Source organism: Pyrgilauda ruficollis, unplaced genomic scaffold, assembly GCF_017590135.1.
Source record: "Pyrgilauda ruficollis isolate IOZ18807 unplaced genomic scaffold, ASM1759013v1 scaffold251, whole genome shotgun sequence".
Taxonomy (NCBI): Eukaryota; Metazoa; Chordata; class Aves; order Passeriformes; family Passeridae; genus Pyrgilauda; species Pyrgilauda ruficollis.
The window spans coordinates 12,739-38,820 of NW_024523834.1; the positions used below are offsets into that span (position 1 = coordinate 12,739).

The following is a 26,082-nucleotide window of genomic DNA, read 5'->3' on the forward strand; positions in this document are numbered from 1 at the left end:
CGGCCGGGGCGGGCAGAGCCGGCGCGGCGCGGAGCGGAGCGACGGCCCGATGGGGCGGCCGGCCGGCAGCCTGGCCCCGCTCCGGCTGCTGCTGCTCCTGGCGCTGGGACACGCCTGGACCTACCGGGAGGAGCCGCAGGACGGCGACAGGTGGGTGTTGCGGTAGAGAGGCAGCTTCTGTGCGCGTCCTCCGCATCTGCCACCTTCTTTTTCTTTTTTCCTGCCTTTTGGTGGTTTTTTTTTTTTGGTTTTTTTTTTTTGTTTTTTTTTTTTTTTTTTTTTTTTTTTTAATACTCCGGCTCCCCGCCTTGCAGGGAGGTTTGCTCCGAGAACAAAATCGCCACCACCCGGTACCCCTGCCTGAAACCCACGGGAGAGCTCACCACCTGCTTCAGGTGAGCGCCGCAGCCGCGGAGGGCGCGGGGCAGAGGGGGCGCGGGGCTCACGCGTGTCCGCGCTGGGGGCTCGCTGCCCGCGGGGAGGGCGGGGGGACACGCGTGTGGGTGTCAGGCGCAGGGACGGCAGCTGTTTGTCTCCCCCCTGCTCTGTGCCAGCCTACCCCGGCATTCCCACGACCCCGTGGACCGCGGAGCAGGTAACTTGGTCACACCCCTCCCGCGTTCCGCATCTCCCCTGGCAAGTCCTGCAGTTGTCCCAGGGAAGGGGCTCGGCAACTCTCTGCAAACGTCACCTCCGAGACATCGCTGGAGAGAGAGGGTGCGTGTGCTTCTCATTGCTGTACCGAAGCCACAGACAGTTCTTGATACTGTGAGAGAGGCTTCCTCTGACCTGGGTGTCCGGGATAATCACTGAGATCGTCTGGATTTGTGCTACGATAAATATATCTCAAGTTAGGTAGATGAATCACTCTCAGAAGTGGTCACTTCTTCTGGGGGAGAAATTCAGCCCCTCAAGTAAGATGAATCTAATAATGAGTTTTCATTTTTCAGCTGTGTGTTTGAGAAACATCATCTGTTTTAATGATGACAGCTGTCCAGAGCTGCCAGTGATTGACAGTGGATGTGCTTTTTTGAAGAGCTGTACACAAAGTATGAGCACGCACATATCTCTTCACTGATGCCCTCAGGTTAGCCTCGTCCCCACAGATGAGATGTTTCATGTATGAAAGCTGCTTCTTATGAGAGGCCGCTTTGTGGAGGCAACTGTGCTCTGCCTGTGTGTGTATGCTTGCATGTGGCAAGGAGCCACTTCTGTATACCAAAAATACGGTAACACATGTAGAAAGTGTTACAGAGAGTGTCCACTCTTCAGAGAGTGTCCATCTCTTCTGTTTGGCATTAGTTCCAAAGAGCTGTAGACAAACATTGCAGCAGCGTTGTCCCTCTCCCATGCTCTCAGGCTTGGTCATGCCGTCTGGCAGCCACAGCCACTTGGGACAGTGTCCTGCCACTGCCCAGTTCTTAGGAGCATTAGCTTCCTCTCGGTCCCTGGGAAGGGCTCTGTAGGGAATGGAGACCATCCTTCCCTGCATCCCTTTTCTTCTCTCTTTCCTCTCACTGTGAAGGTGAGGCAGAGCCCTCTTACAAGCAGCTCTGTAGCAGCCAGTGGCAGCACATTTTGGAGAAGGACAGTGTTTGCAGGGAGGGTTTTACAGGTTCTTGGTTGAACCTGCAGCATTTCTCTGGTCTGGGGGCAGAGCACTGGGGTGGACAAGACTGTTCTGAATGGGGAGCTACTGAATGAAGAAGCCAGAGTGGGAGCTGCATAAGGCAGCACACACATGACCATCCTGCTCCTTTGTGTGTGTCCCAAAATCCGTCTGAGGAAAGTGATTCTGCTTTGTGTGTGACAGAGGAGGACTACACAGGCTTCACTGGCTGCTATGGACCACTGTGCAAAGAAAGCAGGACTCTGTCCAGCTGCCAAGTCCCATTTGTGCCTTCCTTCATCCTTCCTGAGGTATTTCTGACCTTTGGGCTCTGGTTGTGATGAGCCTCCCTCCCCAGCTCTCCCTCTGCACAATCCCAAGCGATATTCACTGTCCCAAATCAGCACACTCTGTGTGGATGAGAATTTGGAAACTGCTACATTGACCTCTTGGTTGTTTTAGTTCAAACATTTTCCATATCTATGACTTCCAAGTCTCTCTTGCTTTAAAAAAGAAAATAATTCCATTTCTGTGTAATCATGTATTTTTAAGGTTTAACCTTTAGGCTTGGGTGAGGGCTCCATTCCTCACCCTGCAAGGTCTCTTTCGTGAGAGATGCACAAGAGCAGGGCAGCAGCTCTGAGAGGCAGCAACTCTGCTCAGCAGAGCAGCTCTGCACCGAGCACAGACTGAGCTGCAATGTGCTGTCAGTCCTGCCCCTCGGAGCTGTGCCATGCTCTGGCAAGGACCTGCAGCATCACCCACCCGAGGCGTGAACCCCAGGGGCAGAACAGCACCCCCATTGCTCCTGGTAACAAGGTGTGCTCTCAGCAGGCACGTGGGATTACCCTTGGCAGAACACATTTTAGTGTAAGATTCATTAATATTTTGAGGTTGAGGCTGTTAACAAGATGACAGGAAACTTGCAAGTGTTGACTAATCCTGTAGTGCCTGAAGGCGGATTTTGTTTCATAGGACATTCAGGAGCTTAAGGATTCAGTTTCCATCTCTGGAATGACAACCAACTCTTAAAGAACTTCAGCTTGGTAGAAACCCAGCTGTGGCTTTTAGGAGCTTTCACTCCAGGTTTCAGATAAACTTGATTTTGCTGTTCTATAGTTTATTCTCACAACACTTCATTTTTTATCTTCCTACACATCTTTATCACAGTATTTCATAATGACAATAGTTATGTAATTTATATACATTGTTAGAGGTAGATAAAGGGTGGTTAATATCAGCTTCTATTTACTACTAGCAGACACACCTAACTTATTTTCTAGGTCAAAGTACCATTTGTGTAGAAATTATACAAACTGACACAAAATTTATCATAACACATCAGGCACAAGGCAACATGCACCACTGCTGATGATCTGTTGTGCAATTAGTTAAATAAAATAAGGAATACATATGAAGTTAGACATCAAAATTCCTGACTAAAATGCTTGATAGAAAGTAATATCATCCTTTTATTCCTCCTGCTGGAATTTGTCATGAAAATCAGCATGTTTTTAGAGCACTTCAATAAAAATAGCATCTTTTCATCACAAAAAGTATTTCTTGATTTTATTTTTTTTAACCAGATTTACTCACGATTAAAGATGATCCAAGTTGAGGACCAAGCCAGAAGTGGGGCCAAGCACTGAGAATATACTGGCATTTTTCCCTGTGGTTATAGCAACCACGTACACAATCAGATGTATTTTTTTTTGTTTTGAATGTGTGCAGTCTGGCCCTTGGTTTAGTTTGATTTGTGATTTTTTTATATGTCCTCTGTATTTGTTTTCATAAGAGTACAGAGGAACAGATGCAAAAAGCAGAGGGAGCTTATACAAAATCTTTTTTGTGAAAATCTCATTTAAACTTTTGTATGTAACTGCACAAAGTACCCAGTACTGATGTTCCCATCAGGTAGGTATGGAGAAGAATTTCTGCAGATTTGTTGATATTGGTATAGTCTTATTGAATTTTTACTGTATGCCAAAATTCATCAAATTTTAGGAAATTAGGGCAGCATGAGAATATGAAGCCCCAGTCTCTTGTTACTGTCTTCTCCAGTTGTTTGGATGTGATGTTAACCTGTTTCACTCTCATACAGACTTCTAAAAACTCTGTTGGCATAAAAAAATTACACAAATATTGCATTTTTCTCCAGTGCCTGTGACAATTCAGTTTGTGCATCCTTGCAGCAGTCCTTTTCATTACAGTCCTTCCTTCATTTCCATTTTAAACAGTGCTCCTCTATGTTTTTGCTCTGGTCCAGAAGGAAAAGCAGCATCTGGGACAGGCATTCCCTTGCTTCATCCTGGTTGTGGAGCTGTGTTCCCATAAGGGAGTGGTAGTGGTTATGTCACTTCTGAGTTCAGGAGGATCAACGTCTAATCTGGTACAATTTATTAATTGGAGTTTCTCCCTTTTTAAAAACCAGCAAGTTTAATTGCCACAGTAACTGTTGTATATTAGGAGAGCTAAATATTTTACTCAGTTAGAATTCAGAGAGTGTAGTGAATTATTCAGAGTTATTCAGTATATGTACTTAGAAACATTTGCTAGTGGGAAGCTGTTAGAAGTTGTAGGAAGATTCAAGCATGAAACTTGGGAAAACAAGAACATTTTTATTGCTCGACTGTGCCCATCTCTTTGCCTACTAGACACTTAAATATTGTTGTAAGTTGTCATGAAAGAAATAGTCTTGCTGCTCCTCAGAAAATTTTTATTAAATGTTAAATTAAGGAAACCAGCAGCTGTAAATCAGGCAGATGAAAATTTGAACCTGGATCTGCACATCTGGGAAGAACACTTCAGCCATTGCCTTCATGGGTGAAGGGAAGATTTGGGGATTTTTTTCTTTTATCCAGATGAAACTGTTAGTCTAAATTAGTTGACAAAACTGATTATTTTTAAAACAAATAGACTGTTGGCATGGTAAGAGAAGCTAACCATCTTTCTCTGGCATCACCATAAGTAGTCTCCTGCATTTTTTGCTGAAAATGAAGCATGCAAGGACAGGTTATACCCTAATTTTATGTGTATAGTGATGGAGACCTCTCCTGTCCTTCCTTCTTCAGGACCAGCAAGGTCCTGAAGTTTAGAATTAGGGTGCTGGGCACAACAGTTCTAGCTAATGATGGTGAAATCTTTGTAAAGATGAGCCAACTCTTTACATATATCTCCAAACAAGCTCCATGGTGTGGAACTTAAATCTTGGCTAAGAACTTAATCTGTAAGTTTTGTTTTTTTTTTTTTGTTTTTTTTTTTTTTTTTTTTTAGTATTTTACAAGCAAGATCTTTTAAATAGGACAAACACATTTCAGTGTAGGTTGTCAGCTTCTTCATCTGATAGTTAGCAGCTACAAGTATTTTGCATAAGTTCTTCCAGCAGTTCAGGTTTCAAATTATGCTGTAAAAAATTGTTCTACACTTCCTAACAAAAAGACAATTCAAATGTATTGTGAAAGAGAATGCATATATATTTATACCCTACTTTGTTCTGATGCTAAACAGAGATCACAAGCATTTCTTTTTATTCTCTTCAATGGTGATACTGCTGGTGAAACCTACTATTTTTTATAGACTGTATAATTTTGCACATTCTTAAAAGATAAAAGTAATTGCAAATAAGTTGGATTGTAGCTGTTTCACAAGGAGCAGCACTTTCACTAATATGCCCTTGGGGACCATATGCAATTCCTGGTTCCCAGATACTCAGCAAGCATGTAGCAGATCTTTCCAACATGAGAAAATATTGCTGTATATGGTTTTGGAGCTTTCAGCTGGAGTAAGCAGGGATAATCTTCGGTCATCTTATCTTCTGACTGTACTTTTCATAAATTTCTTTTTTATAGTTGCTATTGCATTTCCTCTCTGAAGTTTTGCTGACTATTCCATGTCATTGAAAGAGCTCCAACTGATATAATATAACAGTTAAACAAGAAACTAACCTGATCAGAGCAAACTACTGCCTAATCTCCAGTTATCTTGAAGGGAAATGCACTGCATAGTAGAATTTTGCTGAAAATTTAGAGAGAACATGATTTCAAACTTTTCACTGGTTTCAGAAAACTAAACACACAGAATGTACATATTTATACACATTTAAAAAAAATCTCCCAGGGAATTGTCATCACAGGTAGAACTTTGTACATATATATGAATAAAATTTTCTTCAAGACATTACTTTTTTTACAAAACGGTGTATGCTACAATGGTGCCAAGAGATTCTTCCTAGCTTTCCTAGATTTTTTTTTTTCCCTCACTATTGCTTTGGAAGTAGCACCTTCAAGTTGTATGGTTCTGATTGCATTCAGTCTTGAGTTTCATTCATTTTTCTTTGCTGTGATTGCCAAGGGAACAGATTGCTCATAGCTACTGAGACACCTTGAGAATATCTGCTGGTTGAGGGTAACACCAACACCACACAGTTGTCTTTAGGCTTCCACACTACACTTGGGTGGCCTTGACTTTCTGTGTCACTTTTCTGTCTCAGGTGCTGAGAATAAGAAACCTAATTATTTCTGGGTTTTGGTGATGTTAGGGACACCTGAGATCTCAGCAGATGTGGATGATACTGGCTGCAGCAGAGGCTCCTGCGGCAAAACGTGGTGCTCCTGTGGGTTTCCTGTGCAGTGTCTCCTCTGTTCAGCCCGTTCACTACAAAATGAAACAATTTAATTAATGGTCTTAAAGAACACTGTGTAATTACTGTGAGTGGTGCTCTCAGGTACAATGTGCTAATTAAAGGATGAGGTCAGGCAGGTGGTCGTTCATGTAGTCCAGGTGTTTTTGATGTTCACATCAAAGCAGTTTGGAGAATTTTAGAACTCACAAGCCAGGAGCTTTATGATAAGTGCCCTGCTTGGTGGTTTGATTGATAATGAAACCCAGGTGCTTTGCATTATGGTTTTCATCTACAGAATATAGGGTTAAATATGAACTGACTTTGCTGGCCATGTCGTCTAGCTCAGAGACTCCAGACAAACAAAATAGTAGCCCCAGGGCCTCCCATGCCTGATACGAAATAGGTAATAAAAATAGGCCGCCAAAGGGAACATGACGTTTGTAATTATCTTAAGTATTGTATATGTTCCCTAAGGTCAGGCTGTTTTGTCCTCAAGAAAGTGATTGTAGTCTCTCCTGCTAACAGCAGGATGTTATTAATACTTGTATTACTGCTCCCATTGTGGTAGACACCCATTGAGCTGAGTTGTGCTGTACTGATTGCAGACAAAACAGGCAAGACAGAAAAGGCAGGAATGGAAGGATAAATATATGGAGCAGCAGTGAAGAGAAAGGACAAAACACCCAGGGGCATGGAGCAAGCAGAAAAAAGAACTGATACAGCCATAAAAAGACAAAAATTCTGTCTTTGTGGTGGTTTGTGTGACAGATACGTGTGTGACAGAAAGGAGGTAATCACTCCCCAAAGAAGTAAAATTTAAATACTTCCAGGCTTCTATTTAAGTTGAACCCATAAAAACAAAACATCAGCCAAAATCAGACAAAAACCCGCACGCACACACTCCTGGGAGGATTCCTGTTCTCCCAGCTAGACTTGGAGCTAAGCTACAGGCCCTGATGCATCTTCCCTTGACAGCCTCTCCCCTTCCTTCCTTCCTCAGTCTGGAAAATCTCTCTCCCTCTCTGTCCCTCTCTGTGTCTGTGCAGGGGCAGGAGGGACAACTTACAGGCAGATATTTAAATTTCCCTTTCAGTCCTTACTCTGTTCAGATTGCCTGCATTCCTTGTCATAGCAAAGAATTTTTGGGAAGAAGTTAAGCATGAAATATTTAAACTACTTGTGGAAAAGTAGATCAGGCTTGCTAAAGATCCCAGGTAAGAGAGGATTGCCCATATTCTGCTGTGAAAGCCATTGCCCAGTACAAAGAACATGTAAGCAATAGGTTTTTTGAGACCTCTGCTGTGCAGTTCTGTTTTTCTCTCATTGCACGTGTGGAAGGGAGCAAGGGTCACATGTATGTGGGGAACAAGGTCACACGAAGCAGGTATGAGGGAGATGCCTGGTGTTGATGTACATGTAAGGAGTTGCCCTGTACCTGGGATAGATCTCATTTCAGATTGCACTCACTCTTGTGCAGTGATGGTCATTTGGGCAGGTGTGATTTTGGATTTCATTGAGATTGTGATGAATTCTTACAGCCTTGAGTTTAATGTGTTGGTTTGGCCTCCACCCTCAGTGCCCTGGGTCGTGAGATGACTTTTGTCTCCAAGTGTGAGTCTCTGCTGGGTGCTCAGTGCCCACGTCACTCAGCTGGAGCTGTTGGGGATGGCACAGGGCTTTGTCATAAATCTCTGACAGGGAGAAGGGTCTCTGGAGATCTTGTGTTGCTTACATCTCATACCAACCACATGGATCACTCCAGGGTTCCTCTTTTTAATTGCACCCACCACCCCAAACAAGCAGAGCTGACTTTGATTTGCAGTAAAAAAAAGCTTTCCCCAAAGTCTGCTCAGATTTTTTTTCCTCTGTGTTGTCCATTTTCTGTTTGCTCGGTTTCAGTTTTCAAACTAATAGGAGTTTCTTTTATAAACTAACAGTAGCAAATGTCACCCTGCTGCTCTACTATGCCAGTTCTTCTATGTGGTTCCAACTGTAAGCAGAAACAATGGAAAGCAGAATCCATACAGTGCTGACTTGATTTCTTCTTGGCCTAGTAAAAAAAGAAATTTGTTTGCATCTCCTCGAGAGTAGCTCTGTTTAACAGTTGAGGAGGAAAACAATTTCAGTTTTAGGCAGTAATCTCAGAGCTTAGTGTTTGTAAAATCCTTCTCCCTTAAAGAGTGTTTTCCATTGTGATATGTTGATTTCATTGCTGATCCTAGTTCAAAAAATGAAGTACAAAACCATCAAGCATTTAGCACGCATCCAGCTATTGTAAATAATTTCTTCTGAGTTTCTTTGTTAGTTTCAAGTTCTAACCACATTCGTTTTAATTGACAATCAGTGCTGTAATTGAAATGAGGTGAAATACATAGTGTTTGTACTAACTGTATAAATTTTAGCAGCCACTCAGTAGTAAACACACATTAAACAGAATTCTTCTCCATCCTTTTCAAATGGACTGCAAGATAAAGTGGTGCAGACACAGCGTTTCAAGTGGGAAAGAGAGGCAAAATCTAAGCTATAATCCAAGTTTTTAAGTGGATCATTTTTTGAAAAAATGAATAAGCATATTATAGGTCAATGGCAAGTTGTTGTAGAGTGTGAGTTTGGAGAAATATAAAACAGTATTCATTTGGGCTAGAAAACATTATTTCTCTTTCTATGGAAAAATTATTGGTGCATATCTTCCAGTATAAAGTAGCAGTGTTCATGCTGGCTTCATTATCTCATTATCAGCCCTCAAGGAGGAAGGTTGACCACCTAATTGTCTGTAACAAAGTGTGCCGTCCAAGAAGTTATACTGTATAGTCTTCAAAATGGATGAAGAAATACATAAAGTGTTATCATAATATCTCATGAAAAATGGATGAATGCTGAAAATATAGAAATTTTTGAAAGTACCCAGAAAAGAAGTGTGCTCAGAACTCTGTATAAGAGAGAGAAAATAACTTTATTGGATGCATTTTTTCTTTGTAAATAACTTCCTGCCCAGAGCTCCAGAGTCTCTGTGGAATGTTAATATTTCTGTGATCATATTCAACACATTTAATGTATGTTGTAAACAGGACATCTTGCCTACTCAATAAGATGTTATTATCATACTCAATTTTCACTAAAGAGTTTATTATCATAGCTGCACCAAAATAGTGGTGTCATTTCCTAAATACTGCTCTCTGGAATTCTGACAAAACCCCTTAGTTTAGAGATTATTGCCTTGGAGAGTTGAAACAAAAATAGCCAAAGGGAAAATTATTTAATCTTTAAAACAGCATCTGTGGGAAGAGGAAAAAAAAACCAGGTGAAAACAGATTTTTTTGGTGGTTTTTTGGTAGTTGTTAGTGTTTGAGAAGTGGAGGGTGAGAAAGAGACTTGAGGGACCAGGGCTGGAGCTACTGTTTGGTAAATGCTTAATGCTACTGGGAATATGTGCTTTTAACTGCAGCTTCCTGAGGCAGGAGTGAGGAGCAGTGGCAGACAGACAATGCTGTCAGCCTGGGCTGATCTTTGGAATTCTGTAGCATGATGAACATTGGTTTGCACAGTGGCCTGGACAGTCTAAGGGCAAGTGGTGCCTCAGACTGTGACTCTTGCGGTGCCTCAGACATTGATTTCTTGATATATTTCTTAATAGGCCACTTGTATGCAAAATACTATGTTTGCTTAGGCAGTTGTATGAAGGTTATTTTGATGTATATTTGGATTTTAAAAGTTTATTAGGGTTTTCTGTTTGTTTTGTTTTCCCTGAGGAAAGTGTTTGTCTACTCTACTGGACTTGCCTGGAGGCCTGGAGAGATAAGGAAAATAGGTCATTGTGGGGGCTTTGTGGTTTTTGTGTTGTTTGGTTTAGTTTGGGACTTTTTACTTCTTTGTTTTGTTTGTTTCTTTGTTTTGTTTGTTAGTTTGTTGTTTAGTTTGTGGGGGTTTGTTTGCTTTTAATTTAATGGGGTTTGGGGGGTTTTTTTAGAGTTTTCATGCAAAAGCATTCATTTCATGCTCTTCTCATTTTAAAACTAAGAAACATAAGATGGAATGGGGAATGTAATTAGAAACAGAGAATGAGGGATGCGTTTTTAGTCTACCTCATCCTGCTCACCTTCCAGCTTGTCGAGTAGCAAACCAGGAGATACAGAAAATGCTACTTCCAAGAGTGTTGCCCTGCTCAGTGTCACACTTACACCTGTAGTTCCCTACATTTCTAACTTCCATCAATGCACAGTAAATTGGGGATGACAGAGGGAACTGGGACAATCTGACCCTTCCCAGATTTCAGACATTTCTGTTCAGAGTCTGCTTTAGGAGTCCAGGTTGCAGTTCTTTTCGCTGTATGTGATCAATGAGGAGAAAGGGAAAGCTTGCTTCACAGCAAGCTAACACGATATTTCCTCTTAGTTTTAAAACTTAAAGAGAAATGGAAATTTTGCTGTCATGTAATCTCAGCAAAGAGTTTTATCCACAAGGTTTTTTAAAGACAGACATGCATTCCTGAATCTCTCTCCTCTGGGTTTGAAGTAAAGTCAGAGTGCAATCAAACCTTCTCCTTGTGTTTGATCTTAAATTAGGCCCTTTTCCTGCAGAAATTTTTCTGTGTGGCACAGAAAAGGAGGAGCTTAAGAACCTTTTATGATTGTGTCTGCAGGACTGGCCCCTTTTCAATTTTTCTTAGAAGCTCACCTCTCTTAAAAGATGTCTCTCTTAGTCCCTGCATGGATACTAAAGAGGTTGTATGAAAAGATTTGCAGAGGTTTGCATTTCCATAGCTCTGCTGACTTCCCTGGACCTATACCAAAGTGCGTCAGTTGGGGAATTCTTCATAATTATTCTTAGCATTCCATGAAAAAAAAAAAAAGAATGCAGAAAGATGTTAAAGCAGATTGAACGCATCTTACCAACAAAGCAAATTCTCTGCCTGGTTTTCCAGGCTGAGATTCTTGGCCAGAGTCTTGTTTTTGCTGTTTGTTGTCCTCGCACTGACCCACACTTGAATTTGTGGTTTTATTGACCGTGCCTGGAAGGGTCCTGGACAGTGCCCCTCCAGACTTACATCGGTGGGAGCGCTGTGATCCAGGGAGGCAGTGGGGTTCAGCCTTAGGACAGGCTTGCCAGGAGTCCCGTTCTAGGTCCTGGGCTTCATTTCTCTGCTCCTCAAGCAGCTGTATCATGCCAAATTCTGCTTTCAGTTACCCACTAAACTTTTCTATAGGATGTCAGTATTACCTAATTCTCCAGCTATAAAATGGAGGGGAAAGCCTAATTTATGCCTCACAGGGAAGAAAGAGAACCTGAAAGCTTATGCTGAAGATGTAGCACTCCTGTTACAGCAAAGAAAATTGCTGTAAATCAAATGTTCAAATAACTTGCTAGACTTTGTTTACTTTGGTGATTTGCTGTCATTCCAGTTCAACAAAATACTACTGTTTGAGATAAGAAGAAAAAATGCACATTTTAAAAAGTATATTTTTTCATATCCACCAAGAGACAAATTAGATTTTTGAGATGTTTTCTTATGTTTCAAAAGTATCCAGAGTATTTGCACAGTGGGAGTAAGCTAATGGTACATCACTGGAACATCTCCAGTGAAAATAACTGTGGCAGAGTGAAAAGAGCAGTAGAAAATAAGTAGTCAGGAACAACAATGGCAAAAATACACATATATTTATTTATACATCCTTGTTTGCAGTATAGACCTCTGGATATTTTTAAATACCAGTAAAAGTAGACCTCAAACATTTTCATTGACCTTACAGTCATTACACTTATAAGTACTTCCAATGAAAAGAAAACTCTTCCAAGAAATTTTCCTCAAGGACTTGACAAAGATTTAATACAGGACAAATATATATTCAGGATGGAATTAGAGGGAAAACTTTCCTGTGTTCAGATTCCTCTTAATTGTGTATTAGGTCTGAAGATCCTGGCTGTATTCCATATTGTTCCGTTTGTTGCTTGCCTCTGTAAGGCTTCTCTTTTGGAAGAAAGAACCAAACAAATCTAGCAACCCTTTTATTAAATGCCATCGTGACCTTGCTTCCTGGAAATATAATGGCCCAAAGGATGAAAAATTACAGCAAGTGTTTATTACTGAAATCCAGTCTCAGCTGTGAGAAGATTAAGTGTTTCAAAAGATTTAATATCCTGCCTGCTTCAATGGGATGCATGTGGAAAAGAGCTGCAAAGCAGCAGAGAACTGAAAATGTCTGTGTGATGTCTTGCTCTGTAGGCATGTGGTTGATATTTGTGGGAAGTGCTTGAGAACATGAGTTTTAGAACTGATCCTAACCACATCCCGATTCCCCTGTCAGGCTGCAGGAGAAGACTTGGACCGTGTATCCTTACATCATCCCAAACTACCTGATGACAAAGCAGAGATAAGCAGAGACTCCTAAAATACGGGTTTGGAAGTCGAGTGCCAATTTGATGTTCTGCAGCTGGATAGCAGTATCTGAACGAAAAGCTACCTTGATCCTGATTTTTTTGGTAGGAAAACTGTAGTACCTAAGCTCATTTGTATGTATGAAAAAGTTTGTTGATGAGGAAGTTTTATTTGGAGAAGCAGAGTCTTGATAAATACAGAAGTAGATGCTAGCTCCTATTAGAAATAAGCTTTATTTTTAAACGGACTAAACTGCAGATTTAAAATAATTCCACATTTTTCCTTGTTCCTGGAGACTAAATGAAGTTGTTTGTCTTTGGAGATGCTTTTCTGTCTTTTACTGCATTGTAGGAAAATATTCCCTGTTTGAAAGACTACCTGAGACATTTCATGATACCTTTATGAAATGTAGCTTAGTTTATTGGGCAGAACATTTCTTTTGCAGCCCTTCCTGAAATACAAGTTTTACGAATAGGTGCAAGATGTTTTTCATTATTTGGTAGCAGATACATAGAGCATGGCAGATTATCTGCCTGCTTTATTCAGACTAAATGCATATCTTTGACAGACTTTGAGAGGCACAAACACCTGCTGCCTTTGGTTTGCATTTTTTCCTACTGATTTTCATACGACTTCATTTTATAAATTTCCTTCTTAAAGAGTAAATTTTCCACAATGTATTTTTATGTTAACTGCTCTGAGGGCATTCATAGGCTACATTTGGATGTTTCACCATTCCCTTTGTAAAGTCAATGTTTAGATGGAGGATTAGCCATCCTGAGGTTTTCCTTTTACAGTATGGGGCTGAAAACCATAACAAAAAGAAATTATTTATAAACTTACCATCTCAGCTCTTGGAGTTAGAAAGGTTCTGACAATCTTTTAGCCGTCTGCAATGGCAAAGTATGGATTCCCTTGGAAGATGTTTAGGCTGAGGTACAATGGCATATGCACATAAAAATGGTACATAAATTACTCTCTCATGCAAGTGAACATGAATACTTTGTGTTTGGGTTTAATGCCTGTGTGCAAAAAAAATAGCTGGAGCCAAAACCTGTTTTGCACTACTAGTGCAAAATGGATATAGTTCCATTGGATTTTATTGAACTTCTCTAGATTTATACTGCTTTAAATAATGGTGAAAACAAGATTTCATCCCTGAAATTCAACTTTTGTGAGGTCTCCCAATTCCCATCAGGATGAAGTAATTTGATTGTATTTAACAATGAATCATCTAACTCAGCAATTGTTGTGTATGAGCAATTAAGTTCTGTTTTTTTTAAAACTCTTCTGTCTCACCATAGATTTTTAAAGTTATTTTTGATTGTTGGTTATGCAAGATTAAAGGAAATAAAAAACACCAAAAACAAAACAGCAAGAGAAAAAGCCCCAGCAAAAACTTAGTAAAACCCAGGTTTCTTGCGTAATTTGTTTGGCTGGTCAGCACTTCTGGCTGCTTCTAAATAAATAAATAAAATATATGCAATTATTCTAAAAAGTTTGGAATCTTCAATGAACTGCTGTATCTTCACTAAAAACTATGAGAATTTGTATTTTTAGCCCTGTCCTGTCAAGATCAGTGTAAGTTTATTCTCAGCTCTGTGATGCCCTAAGAGATGGATGATCTCTTTGGATCTCTTTGAAGCATTTGGATGCTTCAACCCATTGAGTTTGGTAGGAGTCCAGTGCCTGTGTATCATCTGAGGACCTGTGCTCAAGTAGAGGGTATGTGGAATAAAAGAAATTGGAGGGAGCAGTTAATCCTGGTATCTGGTAGAACTTTGCAATTTGCTTATGTGAAAAACAAAACCAACAGGTCAGAAATATCACTTTAGAATGTGATCAAGTCTGTGTTCAATATCTTTGTCAGGTCAAATAGGAGGATGCTCTGTATTCCTTCACCTTCACATCACTTTCTCAATTCTCTGAATTTTCCTGCATTTATCCCTGAACTGCAGAGAGTAGAAAAGATAATTAATTTTAAGGTTGAGTCTGCTCCTTCCAGATGCTGAGGCAGAACATACTCTCTCTTTTTCCTTGTTAATTATCCAGGAGGCTCAGCAGTGGTTTTTGTTACAGGTCTGCATTTTTGCCTTCCTAAATGTGTCATTTTAACTCATGAAGTTTTGTGTAGATCCCTGCAAAGCAGCCTCAAAATTTTCTGTTTTATTTGCTTGCAAATACCATAATTTTGCTAAAACAGTGAAGCAAGTAAGCATCTCTGATGGAAAACACTTCAGCCTTATCAGGAGTCTGGGGAGAGTGTGCAAGTCTGCCAAAGCAGGAATTGGATATGCCCAGGAGGGAAGCCCGGCCAGCATCAGAACATGGCAGGATTACACTGTCCTTGTTCCTTGCTGTGTGACATGGTACCATGCAGTGAGTCTGAGAGGAAATTAAAGACATGCATCTGATCACAAATGTAAAACTGCATTTGTAATTTTGATTTTGAACAGAAAATTAATTGTGGATTTTTTTTTCTGGGACACATAGATTTGGAAATGTAGAGATGCAGGACAAGTGTCCCTGAAACCACTAGTCTGTTATGGCAGTGACAAAGAAAAAACCATTAACTTGAATAAATAAGGGGAGAATTATGTCTTTGAAAACTTTGGACTTCTTGTTAGAATTCAGAGAAAAACAGAGTGCTTTCCCTGGGGTACCCAGAACTGTGAGGAGGTGCTCTGAAGTGCTCCTTTTTTTGTCATCTGAGAAAAGCCAAAGGATATGTATCACAGGGGAGAAAACTGCATGTTCTGTCTGCTTTAGAGATGTCATTCTAATCAGACTTTCTTCAGTGTTTTCTTAGAGGAATATATGCAATCACTGGAATGTTTGTGCTTTTCTAACACTCTTGCTTAGTGGATCATCGCCTCTGGTACTTAAATGTCTGGAAATGAGAGAAAATAAATAGTGGTCTAAACTTGGCAGCAATTGGTCCCCAACAGGGATTACCTAAACCATTTGCTGTTCCATGTATCCTTTAAAGAGGCAGCCTGTTGTAGCTAAAATAAATTTATCTGGTCTAGTGGGAGTGTTGGGGCAATTTTCTCTTTAAGGAGATGGCACTGCAAGTGGGAAGCTTATCAGCTGGGCAAGGCACAGGAGTAAAGCTTTGATTGCTGGACAACCAGGAACTGGAAATAAGAAAGTCAAGTGTGGTGCCACAGTCTGTGTGGTGAAGTCTTTTCAGTAGCAGTGAAAAATACGAATGTGCAAACCCTTGACAAGACCTCAGCTGGAAGAGCCTGAGTAATCTGGTCATTAACTTGCAAGGATGAGGAGGCATACCTGGCACAAGGCTTTCAGAAACAGGGACAGCCTGATGGCAAGAGGGAAGTGGTCTAGAGATGGAAAGAAGCAATAACCCTCTTGGAAAGGTAGAAGGCACTCCTAGTTAAAAAATGATGTAGTTCTTTGTGTGACGATGAGTACCAAGCTTGTAAACATGAGTCTTGTTAGATGCAGTGCCATATTCAAGTGAAAATCATCTTCTGGATTTGGAACTGGTTTGCATGAGGAATTCTGGACATGGTGACAACACCTTGCAGGCATCTTTATGCAAGCACCCACCTTAGAGTTACCTTCCTTCTACTGCATAGCTCAGGTGCTTTCACTAGCCAGCAAAACTGTGTCCTTTATGTCTCATGTAGCCAATTATCTAGTGGCCATGCTGAGCCAGCATATTCCCAGCTCTCATGGGAAATGCCAGGGCCACCTTCACACGTCAGAAACCAGCAGCCCCCTGTGGTCCTGCTTGCTCCAGCCTGGAGGTGTTTTGTGTTGGCACCAGCTCAACTCCTCACATTTGCACCCGTACCTGTGGTCCTACCACTGATTACTGCAGCAGGATGGAAACCCTCAGGCTCACACAGTCATCATATGGTGCCTTAAAATCACGGGCTCCTTCCTTTTTGGCATTTTAGCCTTGCTATTGAATGTGGTGGATGTGGGAAATCTTATCTCTTGTCCGAATGACTTCCATGGCTGCGCTCAACATCCTGTGATGGCGCTGCCTCTTTATGAACGTCTCCCTTGTCATTGTTAGCAGGGAACAAATATCCCTGGAAATAAACAAAACAAGGAAATATAGAAAATTCTTGCTATAAACCAGAGTTGTGTTTAAACTGAAGGTTTTCCCAAGGAGCTTACTAATACACTTTTAGAGTAGAGCATTCTTTGTCTAGTCCTGAGTGTTGATTTTTCCTTTTGAATCCTAGCAGGATAACATGGGGAGTTTGAAATGTCAAGAGTCTCTTTCATGGATCTAAATCATGACAAGTCTTTTGTACAGAATGATTTAAAACCTGAAATGGAATTAGAGCCCTAATGTCACGACCATGCACAAATTCTTGAAAAATTAAAATTTTAATTAGTTTACAGTATGGCATTGCACTTTTTGAGGGTGGGGAGAAATGTTTGAGTCTGCTTTTCTCAGTACCTGATCAACAGATTTTAACATCAATTAGACAGTATTTTTAGGGATATGGTTTTGGTTAATAGCCGTGATGTTGTTCAAAGAATGGAACTTTTGCCCTTTATGTTGTTGTTCCAAGTGGTAGTTTTGTAATTAGATGTTTCAAGACACATGTAAAAAGAAAACTTTTTGTATGCGTGCTCAAATCCAGCCTGGAGGCTGCAGGTACACAAGTTGGAATAGTTTGGCTTTGGTATCTTCCATTAGGTGAGTGAAGAAGTGGCTTGTCTTGTTAAGGTGATTTTCAGAGATTCTCGTTACCAGATAGTAAGAGAGAGAAGACTTAATCTGGAGGTTGACTCTGCAGTGACCCTTAAAGTTGGAATAACTGAGAAAGCAGCAGTTGCACCAGTAAAAGCTGGAAGTTAGCTGAGGGCTAAGAAAAAGGAGATTGTTGCTGTAAGAAGAACTGAACCGATGCCAGCAGAAAGCTGATACAGCAGCGACATGGGTGATATGATCTCCCTAACAGTCCTGACTGCGTTCCAGAGGCTGCAGGGTCAGACCCTGGGTTTGCTTAAGGCTACGTGAAGACAAAATACATCCTTTCTCTGCGACTGTAAACAGGGATCTGAAGCAGGATGATTAACATTATTACAATGAGCTCTCTGCTTTGTCGAACTTCTCAGTGCGTCTCTCATCCAAGAAGGACAGAAGAGTCTTTGAAAACATAATTTTAAACCAAGTTTAAATGACTCAATGGCCAGAAAGAAAGAAGCTATGGCTCAATTTTCCATCATTTGTAGAATTGCTCCATCTAGATGATTTTTACCATGGGTAGGATTTTACTATGGAACAAGAATTTATAGGATGAAGTCAAGGTAAATCTGTCCTAGCTATCCACTCAACTTTTCACCCACCATTTAGAGCTGTTTTCTCCCAGCCTTCTATATTTAAGGGTCATTACCACAAATGCCAGAGATTTTGGGGTCAGATTCTGCTCTTTTTATTATTTTTTAGGTCCTTGGGAGATGAATGAAGAACAGTGCAATCATGAGTCATGGCAGCAGACCACCACCAAAGGCATTATGATCACTTAACGAAAAGAAGGCAAATATTGCCAAGCTTGCCATACTTGCAAGTTACTGGTGCATTTAGTCCTAGGCATAGACACAGCATATTCTTCAGAAATAACCACCACCTGAGCTGGTAACTAGTTGCCAGGAGGAGTCAGGGTGCTGGAAAATACTGGAAGAGTAATGCAGCCTCACAGGTGCTTGGTTTTGGCACATGTCACATGGTGACAATCCTGTAACTTCGTATGTGGAACAAACAGAATGGAAAAAAATTCAAGTAAATAAACAGTACCAAGGGTTTGGTTTTTATCAGATCCTGATGAAATTGTTAAGTGAAATTTAGCATTCTGTGTCAATTTAACAACCTGACAAGTCTTAGACCAGGAGGTACAATGAGCTGAATTAAAAGATTCATAGAAAAGTAAAGCAGTGGGTTTTGGCTTGTGGGGATATTTTAGTTTTTATGTTTATTTTCAAAAAAATTAGGATAGTAATGTGATGAAGTTACATGCTGTGGGTCAATGTGTTCCCAAATGCAATTTTGAAATAAAACAAATCCCACGCCTAAACTCCCTGAGTTTGGACAGAGGAACTTATGGGAATACGGGCAAGCTCCACTGACACCCCAGTGCCTCTGAGGAGCAAAGCCACCTTTTCAGATGGATCAGGTGACTGGACATTCTTCCCGTGATTGTATCCTATCTTGTTCTCCAATTTTACTTTTGCTGTTTGATTTTTTTGTTGTTTCCCAGTACAGAGATTTTTTTTTTTTTTTTTTTTTTTTTTGTGCGTGGCACCTAGAAAAGGAAGCCAGAAATAAGCCAAATATTTTTTCTGCCATTAATTGTTACAGGCTAAAAACAGTTACTGTGTCTAGGTCAGGATCTGAAAATATAGTTCTAGTTCTAAAGCCAATAGCTGTATCTCATGCTGTTATTTTGGCAGGGATTTCCAGAGGGGGTACAGTTTAGCAAAAATGGGTGGAGATCTCAAGAAACATTAACTTTCTTGGAAAAGTCTAAAATGAGCAAACAGTATGGGAGAAAATGGAAGTACATGAATTATCTCCACTCTCTGGAGAGGTATCAGTAATAAGGTTTTCTCAGACAATATATGATCTCTTCTATCTATCCATTGAAATGAAAATCCAAAGGTAAAATCAGGGCTGGAAAGGACTTTGTAGGGTCTGACACCTCCCAGTATCTGTAATTTTTTCCTGGGTTATAGGGAAATGTGAAAGAATATTTTCAGCTGTGACAGCTGTAAGCTTGCTGTAATGTTTAAGAAAAGGCAAAACTAGCAAAGAGTCACAATTTTAATAGGTTTTAGGATCTCTGTTCCACTTGTCTTGAATATGATCTCAATTCACACTGCAGAGTTAAATCAGCACAGGAAACACTGTTTTTTAAGTACAAGCTGTGTACATTTTCTTATATCCTCAAGCCATGCAGGATTTGGGGGGAAAAAGAGATGACTGTTGCTAACTGATATAAAAATTGCTTTTTCCTCCAATATAGATTGCTATTTACCATCTTCCATGTAGAAGATTTTCAGACACTCGTGTGGCATTTGTTCATTTGTTGGGTTGGTTTGTGGTTTGGGTTTTTTCTCCCAAACTAGGCTGGTGTTTTTAATTTCTGTTACATAGCGCTGATGAGATAAATGGAGCACCACAGGGGCCCTGAGGATACAACTGGTGTTTCACATTCAGTAGGGAGGCGGAGGAGCTGTAAATCCTCTAAGAAGGAGGCTGTGAACACAGTAACTTGTGAGGAAAATAATCCTGAGCCTTCCTCTCCCCACTGTCCCAGCATCCTTCTGGCTGCTTCCCAAGGGAAGGAGCTGTGGGATGTCCATGTGGGTGCGCAGTGGGGATGGGGCACATCCCACTTAGGACACTCTCAAGAAACAAGTCCAAACCATATCTGTGCCTAATAAAATAAGCCAGCTACTGCCAAAATCAGCATCTCCCATCAGCTGGCATCAAAACTGACTGGGTGGGGAAGGGGTAGGAGGTTTCATGAAGTGCCCACAAAGCTCCAACTGTGATCTGTTTTCAGGAACAATATAATGATACTGACTGTGGGATAGAAACCTAAATTGTTGCGTTTTTGCTGACATTTTGCCAGTGGTGTTTTAGAGCTCAAGACCACACAAGGAAAATGGTGTTCCAGGATATATTGCCTCCTTAAGGAGAGGCTGAGGCTGTGAGACTATGACCTAATGTTTATAATTGTAAGAGTTATTGAGAGTCAATTGAACACGCAAAATTCCCAAGTGATTGCATTTATCACTTGTATGATTAGCATGCTTGTGGAGTATAAACAGCTGAACAGACCCAAATGGTAGATGAAGTTCATCAAGAGAAAGAAAATTAAAAATATGTCAGATATTGTTGAAAATATAGGTAAGGCATGATTTTAAACCCTGCTTAGAAAGAGGATGATCAAAGAGTTTTTTAATGGGCTTTACATTATTGCTGGTACCCATAAATGTTTGGGCAAATAGTTACTTGGAAGATGATAGGAATAATGATAGCATCAGTCTACTTCACAGGATTTTACACATTCAGATATGAAAGCTTGCATTATGAATTTCTCCCATGAAGGTTTGGTTTTTGCAAAATGTTCCTAGGATAAGCTTTACTTTCAGCATAAATATATCAAAATATATTAAATATATAGCGTCATCTTTACTATGTTCATAAAAAAAATTGTATAATACATATATAATCTCAAATATTTATGGGTTTGTATATGTATTTATATATATATATATGTATATATAAATCTCTTCATCATTCCCTAAGGCATAATTTCATACATTGTATTTGTGTAAGTGTAGCAAAGGTTTCTTTAGGTGAGATTACAGTTGAAAGTCTGCAGCTTTTTAAAAATTACTTTTTAATTAGGTTTTCAGTCTAGGTAGTTGAAATCATAATGTCTTAGATGACAGAAGGTCAGATATTTAATACTAGTTTGTAAAACCCTGAAGATCTGTTTTGTTGCAGATGAAACACAATGATTTTCGAATTCTAGTTGTTTCTTATTTTTACATTTTTGTTGGCTCAGGATAGACCATGAAATTATTTTTATTTTTGTTGAGCTTCCTTTCAAGAAGATTTATTATTTTGCTTTGGCTTAGGTTGGAGTTAGGGATTTTTCTCAGCTTACTCTATTTCAATATGCCTGCATCCTGGAGCGGGAATCTGAGAAAAGACAGGACAAACTAAAAAGACAATTACTGAAAGTATGAAAGTGCAGTTACTGAAAGTACAGAAACTGAAAATTGCAGATAAGTTTCATTGACTTTGAAACAAGGTTTACTTTGTGCTCTTTTGCCCCTTCTTGTTTATAGGGTTTTTTTTAAGGCATGCCAATGATAATTTAAAAACAAAAATCTTTTTTTATATTTTTTTTTTATTTCACTAGGCAAATGGAGACTTTTTTGAAGGCATTCATTTGAAAAAGAATACTTTGAAAGGTATATTATTGGTGGTAACTACTACCAAAGTTATTATCTGTAATGCTATGACAATATTTCACAAGTAATACCTTCTATATCTTCTATATCTATGTCTTCATTCATTTGTGTAGGTAAATTCTGCTGACCCAGAAAACTGCAGAGATCTCTACAAGAAAACCCAGGCTGGAAGGTGTTTGTTGAGGGCACAGCTTCAAAACAGATTTATGTAGCTTTCAGTTTGCGTGAGATGGAGTTTGCTGAGAGATTGGAAACACTGTTTTTATTGGTTTTGTTCTGCTTTTTCTTTTGGCTGACTTTGCCTGTCTTTTTTTCAGTCAGCCCCAGGAGTGTGCTGTGGCTGGGACCCTGCACTTAACTCACATCAACAGTTTCAGTAAACACTTTGTTTAAAAAAAAAAAAAAAAAAAAAAAAAAAAAAAAAAAAGAAAGTTTTGGAAACAGCTTTTACACCTGTATTATTAACATTTTTAACAAACACTGTATGCCCCCTGACCGTAATCCAAGAACAGACATGTGTTGGTTTTGGAGAAATAAACACTTGCAGACCAAAGGGACCTTTTCCATCTGCTCCCTTCTGCTGAGCATCAGATCTGCCCTTTGGCATTGGTTATGTTTTGGATGACTTTGTCATAGAACCCAGGGTGATGGGGAGTCAGATGCTTCATCTGCTCATGGAATGTCAAATTTCCATGGTTGTGGTGGCTTGAGGTGTGGGGGCTGTCTCTAAATCCACCCACTTCCACCAGCTAGGTGTCTCAGCTGGGCTCTACAAATGTGGTGGTTTTCTCAGTAAAGGCCATGACTCACATTTTCTCTGCTTAGTTTATGATTTATTTGTCAAAATGGCCGTAACACGCGTTTCTTGTAAATGGCCCGTAGCCTCGTGAGAGAGGCTTGGCTCATCTGCTGTGGCTTTTGAAATCCTAATGACCATTTAATCGAGTAAATGTGAGATAAGCTGTCAGCTAGGGCTGGTTTCATGGCTCTGCTTGCATTTAACAGTGTCATGGTCTTCAAACAATGCGTACCCTAAAGCATGAAACCGCGCGGGCGCTGATGGCATTAAGCTGTTTTCCATACCCGCAGTCTAGCTGTGCATCTGCGACTCGGTGTGAATCGCCCCGCAGTTGGGGAAGTCACAAATACCCGTGTACACTGTCTTTCATTACACAGCTTAATGAGATTTCCACATCCCCTGGGAAACCAGCGTGTCCTGCAGATGGGTGGTATCCACATTAGCTTTTTCTACGGCCAACACATCCCTGCACTCCTGAGATCCTTTCCAAAGGAAAGACATGATTATGTGTAACAGACTGTAAAAAAAGAGGTTAAAACAAATGCCACTATTTCAACTCCATATTGTTAGAATGTATTTTAAACAATGGAAGGAAGGAATATATTACAATTTTGGGTTTTTTTAGTTTGTTTCTATATGAATCTTCAGGTAATGTTGAGCGGCTGGTTTGTAGCTTTTGTGCTCCTGGCAGACACCCAGCAGGAGATAATTATCTTTCAAGAGTCCCTGGCTTCTTTTTTAGTAATTTAAAATAACTGGCCAGCAGAGAATAAATTGTTCCAAAGTTTCATGCTTGGAAAGAGATTTCCCAAACTACAAAGTTTTATCAGGAACAAATGAGATAGTAAACGAACGTGCAGGCAACCACTTAAGATCTGACTAAAGGAAAATTCTGCTCCAAACAACACAAAACTACAGGAATGTGTTTTGTCAAAGTCACAATTCATTGAATTAAAATTGCTCAGAGCTTACTGCTCTCCCCTTCTCTTAGAGCACAAACACAGAACATATTTTTCCATTTTCAAACCCTCTGTGTCTAGAGCTGACACAGCCATCAGAGAGACAGGAGCGTAGTCAAGTAGCTATGTTGGGGAATATGAAAGTTTTGTTAAAAATTCATGTCAATTTACATGTGCATTGTGAAAAACAGAGTATCAGATTACATAGAATTGAGAATCAACCAGATCACAAAAATTACAACTTACTTTTATCTTGATGTTTACAAGGAGGTTTGAATAAGTTCTTCTACAGTCACCAGACCGCAGTCTGTATTTTATCTATCTTAACAGAACTATTTCTGCTTGATTGCTTATAATGCTAATATAATATTTTATACTTTATATTTTAAATAATCTCTTTTCAATAATGTTCCAAAAATATTACTGAAAAAACCCTCAAATAAGCCATTATTAAAGTTACTAAAGAGTTACTAAAAAAAATTCTCATAAACCATAGAAGGGTAAATGTCATTAAATTCACTAAAGATGAGAAACATTGTACTCTTTAATACCCTTCTTCATGTTTGATTGATAAGAAAACACAGCCTACTTAGCACTAAAATCATCATCTGAAGTTACGTAATTTCCAAGTATTTTAAAATGAAGAAATGTTTAGAGTAATTTCCTGTTTCCATAAGATGCCATGCCCAGAAACAAGGGAGCAAGTCTGTTTCTCTACTTGCATCATGCACATCCAAAGGACATCCCCAGCTAGCCAAACACTGTCCTGGGCTGTAATTAAAGTGAGACTGACATCCAGTACAGGTCTAATATATTGAGTGTGTTTCAAGTGTCAATAATGAAACCAGATTTTCTCCAGATCTGGAATGTGCCTTGCTATCTGTGAGATTTTCTATGGAATTTGTGTTCTTTTTAAGGTGGCAGCTCAATACTTTTACAGTCTGCTTGACATTTTGAATACAGGTGTGTAAAGGGTACATGATTTTATTATTCATTCCTGGCCTAAGCACAGCTGGTGTTTTGTAACACCTGACTTTGGTTTTGTAGTGATAAATGAATGTTGGGCGGACACATGTGATGGGAAATGTGGTTGTGTCCCAGACAAGACAGGACATCCTCTCCTTGGGCATAAGCAAGAGTCTGATCTTTTCTGGTAGTGCTGAATTAATACAGAGAAAGTTCTTAACTAGGAAATTTTTGTATGTGCAAGAACTTTGTGGTTTTAAGCACAGCCACAGGAAATTGAGTAATTGTTAATGAATTTAGGGTAGATGAGCTGGCAAACTGAAAATGAAGAGGACTCCCTGCACTTAAATATTGGTCAACTGTGGGTGAAAAATCCTGTTTTATCAGATCTTCAGTAAGAGTGGGTGCAGCAACGTCAATTTTTGGTGGCTTTTTTATTACTAAAGGACTTGCTAATAGCACACAATTAATTAATGAAAATAGATCCATAATCCTCCTGACAGAAGTGCTGCTTTTTAAAATTTTGCCTCCTGTGAATAGTGTTAGCCTTTCCAGTTTTGGACAACAATATGTCCATTACACAGCCTATTAATATTTTTCCTACGGCAGGCGAATCCTCACACACCAGTGATCTCCTGGGTGTTATTTCTCATGCAAATTCAGATTGCAAATTTAAAGACATTTTTCATCTTTAATTCTGTTGATGCTTGGTAAAATGACACTGCAGCAAGGAATACAGCCCATTCACTGCCTCCCTTAGACTGCAGAGATGCCTACAAGTTATTTTCTTACACACTTTCCTTGCCTATGGTCTCTCTTTGGTCTACAAGTTAATTGATCCAGGATTTTCTGATATAATTGTCTTAAGCTGTTGACAATTCAGTTAAGAAAGCAGTTGAGCATGTAAATAAAAAATAAACTCTGTATGCTTTCATCACTCTTGCAATTAGGCAGCACTACTGATGGTTGGCTTATCAGGAACAACAGTGGGACTTTTTTCTTCTGTAATTGAGGATGAGGTTGTGCCTTGATGACTGACCACCTGGGACTTCAAAGCTCTAGGAGAGAGACCTCAACTATTATCCATGCTGTGATCATTTGGAGCTTCTCAGTGATGGCCAAAGAAAACAATGGCACCCCCGAATTTAACTGGTTCCTCAAGGCTTTGTGTGATGCTGAGAGAAAGGCTCATTATGAAGTTCAAACCAGAACTTTAACTTGCTTGGTGGGACAGAACAGAGTCTTTGGCCTCAGTGTTGTTTTTGTGTCCTTTTCTTGTTGATTTACCATGGGGCTGCATATTTGACATTGTCAAAGAGGAGGTTGCAATCTGCCTTCAGAGGAGATCTGCAAGTGCAGCATCCTCACTGCTGTGGGCTTTTTTGCCATTTCACATTTAATGTAAAGAAAATACATCAAAAGAACAGTAAATCAGTAATTGTTATGAAGTAGAAACTACACTTTGGTTATGTTTTAGTAGTGGCATTTGCACCGAAGTCTTTTATCAGCCTGTGGTGGCAGTGGGAATAGCCATCAGAGTATAATTAAAACTCCATTTAGAGAGTTTAATTTGTCCTTTGGTGCTGAGAGAGTGATTCCAAAGCTTAGAGTTATAAAGGGGATTTAATCACGAAAGATTAAATAAATCCCAGTTATATTTGACAAGCATTTCACTCTTCAGTAAGTCATATGATCCATAATTATTCTCCTAAAGCCTAATTAGCTCTGTTCCTTATTTAAATCATATCTCTTCCACAAGAAACTTCTGGCGTGGCTCGA

At 39.8% G+C, this 26,082-nt stretch overlaps 1 protein-coding gene across 1 annotated transcript in view; it reads left to right on the forward strand.

Annotated features, from left to right (window-relative positions):
• Nucleotides 1-34: 34 nt before the first annotated feature.
• CCBE1 (collagen and calcium binding EGF domains 1) overlaps nt 35-26,082 on the forward strand; it is a 96,044-nt gene continuing 69,996 nt past the window's right edge. The window contains exons 1-2 of the mRNA XM_041471003.1: nt 35-150; nt 315-395. Coding sequence (XP_041326937.1) covers nt 50-150; nt 315-395 — 182 coding nt within the window. The 5' untranslated portion in view covers nt 35-49. The remainder of the gene's footprint in view (nt 151-314; nt 396-26,082) is intronic.